General features: G+C 40.6%; 4 protein-coding genes across 4 annotated transcripts; all 4 read right to left on the minus strand.

Annotated features, from left to right (window-relative positions):
• Positions 1–495: 495 nt before the first annotated feature.
• On the minus strand, positions 496–1,542 carry TM35_000201420 (uncharacterized protein; the record flags this gene model as incomplete). Its single annotated transcript, XM_029026827.1, has 1 exon — positions 496–1,542. The coding sequence occupies one exon, from the start codon at positions 1,540–1,542 to the stop codon at positions 496–498; it is 1,047 nt and encodes a 348-aa protein (XP_028881799.1).
• A 638-nt stretch (positions 1,543–2,180) lies between these two features.
• Positions 2,181–3,839, minus strand: TM35_000201430 (uncharacterized protein; the record flags this gene model as incomplete). The annotated part of the gene is made up of 1 exon (XM_029026828.1): positions 2,181–3,839. The coding sequence occupies one exon, from the start codon at positions 3,837–3,839 to the stop codon at positions 2,181–2,183; it is 1,659 nt and encodes a 552-aa protein (XP_028881800.1).
• A 657-nt stretch (positions 3,840–4,496) lies between these two features.
• Positions 4,497–6,113, minus strand: TM35_000201440 (uncharacterized protein; the record flags this gene model as incomplete). The annotated part of the gene is made up of 1 exon (XM_029026829.1): positions 4,497–6,113. One exon carries the CDS (start codon positions 6,111–6,113, stop codon positions 4,497–4,499), a length of 1,617 nt encoding a protein of 538 aa, XP_028881801.1.
• A 764-nt stretch (positions 6,114–6,877) lies between these two features.
• Positions 6,878–8,695, minus strand: TM35_000201450 (UDP-sugar pyrophosphorylase; the record flags this gene model as incomplete). The annotated part of the gene is made up of 1 exon (XM_029026830.1): positions 6,878–8,695. One exon carries the CDS (start codon positions 8,693–8,695, stop codon positions 6,878–6,880), a length of 1,818 nt encoding a protein of 605 aa, XP_028881802.1.
• Between the last annotated feature and the right edge of the window lie 211 nt (positions 8,696–8,906).

Consider the following 8,906-nt stretch of genomic DNA (forward strand, 5'->3'; position numbering starts at 1 on the left):
GAACGAACAGTAGTGGGATATAAACATAAAATAAAGAAAAGAAAACAAGATCATCTACATCACACACTCTCTTTTTCTTTCCTCTGAACCATTCCTTTATTAGTTTTTTCTGTTTTTTGAAGAAAAAAAACTCTCTCTCAAACCACTTGGACTTTCGGAGATCTTCTTCTTTACCTCTTCTCTCTCTCTCGCCCTGGCAAAGGGGAAAGACGACAGCTGAGAAACGGGTGAGACGGTCACTAGAGAGTAGAAGAGGATGAAGAAAGAAAAAAAAAGGGAAATTCATTATACATTGAATACTAGCAAACTGAAAAAAAAAAAAAAAAAAANTTTTTTTTTTTTTCCTTTTAAAAAGACGCACGTGCACACACTATCTCTTGCTCTTCTCTCTCTCTCTTAAGCCAGAACCCAAATTATTTTTCACTCTATCTCTTTTTTTATTTTTATTTTTCTCTCTTTACACTTTGTTCCTTTTCTTATTTATTTTTTTCTCTTTCACAATACAAAGACAATGATACCGTGCAAAGCAGAGAGCGCCAGTGATTCCAAGTTGTTTGCAAACCACTGCCCAATAGAACTCCGACCATCCTCTCCTCTATTCATTGATGAACGCCGTCGATAACGCGGTGATCCTTCACGTTGTGGTATTTGACCAATGAACATCAACGCAGCGAGACCCAGAAATGCACGAAAGGCAACCAAATTAAACAGTGGACTATGCACAGCATCACTCTCTTGACTACACATCTCTTCTGAAGAGTACTCTCCAGACTTCACGACTGTTTCATCTTCTATTGTTGATGGGGCGATTGATGGGGTGCCGCGCAGCGACTGCACGAAGGAGTCCATATCACTCTCGGAGGAAGATGTTTCTTTAAAATCAAATCTTCGCAATGGACTTAAGAAAAAGTCCTGAACGACTGCACATAATTCATTTTTTCCGGCAAAAAGAACTTGCGAACATCGAAGAGCGGCGGTATTGTGAAGACCACAGTGAGAAATAAAAGGTAAACCACCGCAACGAAACAATCCACAACTATAGGAAGATGGGCGAAAGGAAAAATACTGTCTCCTTTCATTCACTGATGCTTCTTCCCTCTCATCATTCTCTTTCACATCCGTTGCTGCTGATGTTCCTGCTGCTGCTGCTGTGGTGGTAGTGATGGTGGTGTTTGTTGACTTGCCTGCTGGGTCCACTTCCGCTGCTGGCAACTCACGTGTCCCGCACTCGGACCACGTCGGCGAGTGCTCCACAAACAACATCGACCACTCCGATGGACTTCGGCCCGTCCACACGTCTCTGCTCGACGCACACGGCGACGATGATGTCGCTGCCGTGAACCGCAGGGCACACACAGCGGGGGTCCGTGCACTTTCACGGTTTGCGGACGGTGTTGAGAGAGAGCACGGGTCCGGCGGCGGCTGGCTGCTGCAGACCGAGTCCAGCACCGCCCAGCTGCTGCAGGTGGACATGGTGGTTGAGGGAACAGGCGAGGAAAGGGCCGCCAGCTGCAACTCCGGGCATTCCACCCATCGACTCATTGCTCAGCACAACAAGTCTGGGAAGCAATAGATAGATATATAGATATATAGATAGATAGATAGATAGATAGATAGATAGATAGACGTCTGCAAAGAGGAACAGACGTCTGAAGCAAAGCAGGTATCACTGTCCTGTAAATTACAGACAGGTAAATAGAGAGAGTGGGGATAAGATAGGATAGAATAAAGCAGAAAAGCAAGAAACCAGTATTCGATTTCTTTTCAGCTCCTCAATTACACTTCCACCTTTTTTCTTTTTTGTAACCGTAGCTGTTGCTATCAACGACTCTGAGATGGTACTTTCTAATGGGTGTGTTGTGTATTTCTTCAGGGCACAGACACCAATGCGTAAAGTAAAAATAGAAAGAGAAAGAGATAGTGAAGAGAAAAAAAAGAAAAACAAAGATGTGGGAAATAGTCACTCATATAAGAAGAAGAGATCATCGTCTTGTTATCTATATTAACAAAAAAAAGGGCTGTGTATAGCACAGCATTGCAGTTGTATTGAGAACGAACAGTAGTGGAACATGAATATAAAGGAAAGAAAAGAACCATATATAAGAATGTATGTATAATTCTCCCTTCTCTATTGTTTTTTTTTTTTTCGTGTTCTTCCCTCCTTGACGATTCAAAACGCATCAAATGATTCTTCTATTGGCACTTGAGCGCACAGGACTTTCTCTTATTTCCTGAAAACTCTCTACTTGCTGTAATTCCACCTGCTGTCTAAGTGTTCGAATCGCTGCCATGAGTCTATGTCGCTCCCCTGGATTTGGATTCGGTGAACGCAGATGATGACTAAGCTCTGCAGCAAGAAGGCGCAACTGCTGCAGAGCACTCTTTTGTTGTTGTTGTTGTTGTTGGTGTTGGTGTTGTTCAGATACTGGAGTTGGCCTCTGTGGTGATAAGGCACGACGTACCTCTTCCCGCAGTGAGGGAGATAGAAAGTTCGATCCCCCAGCAGCTTCCATACCGGCTGTAGATGCATGAATAGTGGAGGTATTTGTACCGAAATCATTCGGTAGTGGTGATCCATGTTGAGAGGCACTCCGTTCATTCTGATGAAAAATAAATGCATGAGATGTCGGAGGGACTACTGGTGGTGGTGGCTGTTGGTATTGTTGTTGTTGTGATCTCATCTCACTATACTTCATTTTTTCTAATGCTCGCAGTAATTCGCCTTCTTTTTCCCGTTGTGCCTCTACTTCTAATTTCAACTGGTCCACCCGTTCTTGTAAGGCCTGTCGCTTTGTAACATGAATCTTTACAGCGTCTACACGTTCATGAAGTTCATTTACTTCGTTTTTTAATAAATTTCGTAATTCCTCTTGTTGTACGGCTGCTGCTGAAGTGGCATGTGTGAAATGAGCAGCTAAACGATCATATGCTGCCGCCTCCGCCTCTACAGCCTGCAACCACTCTTCTCGTGAGGGTGGTTTGTTGAGTTGTAAAGACCAGTGTGGTTCACGTTGTGGATTGTGTTGTTGACGACGTGCGTTCATTATTCCTTTTTCCTCTGCTGAGACCATTTCACGTACAGTCGCTAAAGCCGCTTGGTATTTACTATCCGTTTCATCCTGCTCTGAAGTACCTTGTGGAGATGTGGCGAGTAAAAGATTAGCGGAGTCATCAAACTGGTGTTGACGAGGAAGAAGATATACAGATAAACCAACTTCTGATCCTGCTGTTCTCCCTGTTGTTGTTTTTCCTGTTGTTGTTGTTGTTGTTTGATGATCATATCTTGCAGAATTCTGGATTTCACGCGGTTGACTTGAAGGACTCGTGGATGAACGTCGACGCTCGGTTTTTCTCACAACAATAAAGGTAGCACTTCGGGAAAGACCACAACGACGATTGAGATCATAAAATGCCTCCACCTCTGGTGCTTTAAATATACAATCCATACCTGTCAATATAGTAGGATAGTCATTTCCATTTTTCATGTTATTGTCATCATTATTATTCTCAATAACACCAGCAGCATCTCTTCCTCTACTCAATCGCCTGAAGTTATCACCATCTCTATTCTCCTGAACTCCAGAGTTCATGTTTACATTATTATTGTTATTGTTGCTGTAGTGGTGTTGACTACTATCATAGGCTAATGCACATTGATTTCTTGGAATTACCATCTGCAATCCCATCTCAGACAACGCCTCTTCAAGATCTTCCAGAACTGTATTTACAGTCGTATCTTTCAGAAATGCAAATTCAACATTAAATCGTTGTGTCTGAAATTGTTTATTCACTGTATCTACGAGAATATTGCCCAAGAAGGGTTCATCTTTTGTTGTCATTACGTCCTATTCTCGTCGCCCCCAAGACGTTAAACCACAACTATAGGAGGAGAAGAAGAGGAAGAAGAAACAACCGAAAGGAGAAGAAGAAAAAGAGAGAAAAGGGAAAAGAGAATATTTTTCACAAAAAGGAATTCTGTAGAGTATGTACAAAAATAAATACAAGGGATTTGAAAGAAATTAGTGTTAATTGCTGGCTTTACAGAAACACACAAAGCAAAAAATAGAAAAAGAGAAAGAGAGAGTTAGAGTGACACTGAGTGAAAAAAGAGAAATAAATAAATAAAAACTTCTCTCTCTCTCTCTCTCTTTTCTCTCTCCTTCTCTCAGTCTTTCTGTTAACCCGTATACATGCAAGACATAGGTGTACAATTTTTACGTACCGCAAAAAGTGGAGGAAATAAATCTATCACTGGCATTCAGTCAATCTCTCTTTTTTCTTTCTTCTTCTAATGTTTTCTATTTGTTTTTTTCTTTTCTTTTTTGTTTGTCTGTGTCGAAGTATTCCTTTCCATTTTACTCCACAACTTCTAACTTCTGCTTCCATCTCTATTCCTGTTTCCAAAGAAAAGAAAAAGAAAAGAAATATACACACAAACGGAAACAAATGAAAGAAACCCCAATTCTCATTAACTTGGAGTTAACACTTCCCTTCCCTCAGTGAGCTGCGTAGAGAGTTCGTATAAGATTCTCTTGTCGTGTGTGTCCATCGGCAACATCTCGCTCTAACCATGCGAGTAACAACTCCAGTCGTTCACAGTCACGTTCAGCACTCACACACTCTATCCATTCCTCTGTCAAGACTGCCTTCCTCTTGCGAAGTTCATTACACACCGCATCACTCTCAGATTCACGTGAAGCTGTTAAGTACTGACGACAGACTTCATCCAAATGGAAATGTGCGGCAGCTAGACGTAAACGAGCATTATCTTCTTCTTCACTCATACTTGATGATCCAAAACCTTTTCTTTTTCGTAGAATAGATTGACGATCACGTGCAGAGAAGGACGGTGTGGGGCGAAGACTTGCGAGTTGACGGAGAGTCACTGTAGTAGTAGCCAACGTCCACGGTAAATTGTTTTTTATCTCCGCCGTCTCTTTATTAGAAGCAACAGCTGCAGTAGCAGCAATAGAAGTAGGAGCAGTAGAAGTAGGAACAGGAGCTGTAACTGCAGGAGTAACAGAATCAACGGGTACAATAGGAGCAAGAACAGAAACTGGTTCATTTCGTAATACACTTTCGTCATCATGTGTTTCTTTTAGCATTAAACTAGGTGCAGATAATGAATTTTCTGGGTTAACTCGTAATGGTGATTCCAGTAAACGAGTGTCTGCTGCTAGATAGAACCGAGAACGATCATCTTTTAATGCTGCATTCAGTGCGGCATCACTTTCTAATGTATGTGTAGTGGCATTACTCAAGTTGCATACTATTCTCATATTAGATGGTTGAAAGGAACATCCTACTTGAGGACCAATACCATTACAAGCAGCAGAAATAAGGGATGAAAGTGATTGGGTTTCAGTTAGCGGCACATTTGTGGTATATTGACACCCGTCGAAATCCACGTATACAACTTGAAGGTAATTCGTACCTGCTTTGTAACTTCCAGTAGAATTACCAAGAGGAAGATACGGAAGTGAATTAAACTCTGCAAAAGCTGTATAATCATTAAGACGATTAATAAAATCATTTCCTGATCCAGAAGCAATAGATGGTTTAGATTTTGATCCCACACCCGTTAATCCTCGATTTCGCCATGATGATGACTCTGCTGTTACTGGATCTCTACTTAACTCCGGTGTTACCTCTACCATTTCATACATGGTGAAATCCTTCGCTTCTGTTTTAGAGAATCTTCTATTAAGACGTTTTAAATCCTCCAATGGCACTAATGCGCCTTCTAGAAATACAAAAAGATCACGCACCGCCTCTGCAGGATCTGGTGATGTCACTCGTCTCTCATTAAACTGCCGTAAAAATGCCTGCACAAATGACATTTTCATCATTGGTGTTTGCGCTGCCGCCTCCATTGCGGCGGTGCCGAGAAAGAGAAAATGATCCCCGGCATCCCGCACACAGAGAGCGAGTTCTGTTTGATAAGATATCGACACATCGAGTGCGGCGCCCATGCGTTCAACAACACTCCGCCGTGCGTGGGCGATGATATCCCGCGGGGTTGTGGTCTGCAGAACAGAGAAGGAGAGCCACACCTGCGTTTTGGTCCCATCGCTGCCCACCGTGTGTAGACACAGCCGGAGAACAAGTGGCATCGCGCTGGGTATAAGGGAATAGAGATAGATAGATAGATAGGAGAAAACAAAAAAAAATAAATAAAATATATATATTTGATTCAATCTCTTTATGAAGTATCCAACTTTCACAAGACAAAGGAGTCATGCAAATAGATAAAAACAAAACAAATTAAAAATAAAATAAAAACATAATATATGGACGTTTGATAAGTGAGGTTTATATAATTATATCACACAACCTCCCATTCTTTCTCCCTATCTCACACACATAATCTCATATATGTATGTATATACATACATATATGCATATATACATGTTTAGAGTCTCTTTTATTTCCTCCCTAATATCGTTTTTTTTTTTTTTCTTATTTCATCACCATGTATCATAAATAGCTCCATCGTTTTTGTTGTTGTTTTTTCTGATATCATTTGTTTCTCTTTTGCCTCCAGCCCCGCCCTTTTCCTTCTCAAGACATAACCACATTCATTTAACAAAGTAGCTTGAAAGGGAGAAAAAAAAAGGGGGAGCGTGTCTTGTTTCTTTTGATGTATAAACCAGATTAAAGAGAAGTAAATAAATAAAAAAGTAGTAGTAGTAGTAGTAGGCTCCCCCACCACCACCACCACACACACACACACACACACACAATTATTAATTCATTTTCTTCTTTTCTACTAATCATATATATTCTCCCACCCCCTCGTAATTTCAAAAATCCCTTCATACATCTTTTTAATAATGTTTTTTTTTGTTTTTTTTTTTTTTTCATATTAAAAAGACCTTACAGTTTTGCGTAATTAACTGTTTGCATCTCATGTTCTTCAAATATAAATCCCCGAATCTTATCAATTTCCTTTGTATCCACACCTTCGCGAGTTGGTCTAACGGACCAGCCGTTATTTTTAACAGTCAAATCCCGAATAACCAGTGGTGCGGCACTTTCATCTACTGGTCCAACAAGACGTAAGGCCCCATCGAGAGTAAGACTTTCAATACGAACACGGCCTTCCACTATTAAGACACTCCGTTCGCTTATCTTTACTTTCTCCGGATGAGGAAGTAACCGTTGTGTAATTTCCTCCAATGAAACTCCCATTGCCATCGCATCAGCAACAATAATAGGGAAAAGACGAACCTTCAGTGTATTCGCCACTTCCACATCAAAGGCATCATTCAAGCGTGAAGGTAATTTTAATCCCGCACTTTGAAAGCGTTGGCGCATTATCTCATAAAATCCCTCTTCACCTGTAGCTGCACAGTGAGCATCCAATCCTTGTAATGTTTTCTTCACTCCTTCTAGTAAAGCATTCTTCACTGGTTGATATGTAAGACGTGTAAAGGTGGTAGCTCCCACACGATGTTTAGATGGATCAAATAAAAGTGCCACGTCCTGCATGAGGGATTCAATACGACATGGTTTAAACTTTGTTTTGGTTTCATCTGTAAACTTTGGGTTAATAAACTCTGGAACAGTACCACGGGATTGAGTGAGAAGAGGAACGTAATCCTTAAAGTTCAGTACAAGTGTATTGATACTTCCTGGAAATGGAGAATAAGGGGAACCTGGAGCGGCAGAGTCTCCTCCACCTTTTATTAAAGAAGCCGCCACAGATTCAAATAGATTATATTCAATATTCACTGTACGCTCCATATCGGATTCACGGGTACGAACATTGCAAAGAAGACCAATAGCTTCTTTTGGTATACGAGGTATACACGTAAAATTCATGGATAACTTGTGTTGGGCACTCATAGAAAGACTTACTGGAATAGTAAGAGTTGACATGGCATTCGTATCTTGCATAAAAACAATATATTCATATCCTTCTTCCATCCATTGGTCCACAAGACGTTTTCCTGAATTTGGATTCGTTGCTTGATAAAGAAGTGAATGTACATCACCATGACCATGAGGTTTTCGTAAGAGTTTACCATTTTCCATAGCCAAATGTGCCGCCGTATCACCAAAACAAAATACCATTTCTTGCTTTAACAAATGTATATTATTCATTCCATGGTTTAACTCCTGAAGAAGAGTTTTTGTACGTTCATGTGTGTCATCAGAGGTCATGATCACAAATGGTGCATCTTTTCCAACACATTGCCGAAACCATGAAAGATAATGAGAAAGATAACAGTGATGTGTGGCGGTCTCCACAGGCAAACCCACTTTAACACCGGCGAATCCAAGACGTTCACCAAGTCCACCAGCGACGAGTACAATAATAGAGCGTTGTAATAGTTGTAATCCCTCCCGCTCCATCTTCATAAGTGTTGATTTTTCACTTGTATGGGCATCTCCTTCTTCTGGTATCAGAGATGGGGCATTGTAGGCATATGTGGGTTGATTTAATCCAATAATGTCTGATTGTGGTGTTTGGATACCGGCGAGTAAACGTTTTCCTGTGCGTATATACTGTGGTACTCCACCATCATAGTGACGTCCAAAGTCCCAGAGTTCTTTGAGAAGTTGTTTTTGTTCCTCGTTGTATTCCTCTGGTGTGTTTGGCCATCCATTGAAGAGATGTTGTTGGCCGAGTTCCGGGCTGGAGAGGAGTTCACGCAGTCCTTGGAGATCCGACATAGTGGGAGAAGTCATTGTAGATGATAACAACTATAAAATCCTCTGTTTACATATATATATATAGGAATGGGAATATGTGAGGGGAGATAATAATGAGATTAAAAGAAAAAAATAAAATAAAAAATAAAGGTAATGGCAATGGAAATGTGCACACAGGTACATCATATACAAAATAAATAAAAAATAAAAATATATACCCTAATATATATATATATATATATATATA

Source organism: Trypanosoma theileri (assembly GCF_002087225.1).
Source record: "Trypanosoma theileri isolate Edinburgh chromosome Unknown TM35_Tth_20_V1, whole genome shotgun sequence".
Taxonomy (NCBI): domain Eukaryota; phylum Euglenozoa; class Kinetoplastea; order Trypanosomatida; family Trypanosomatidae; genus Trypanosoma; species Trypanosoma theileri.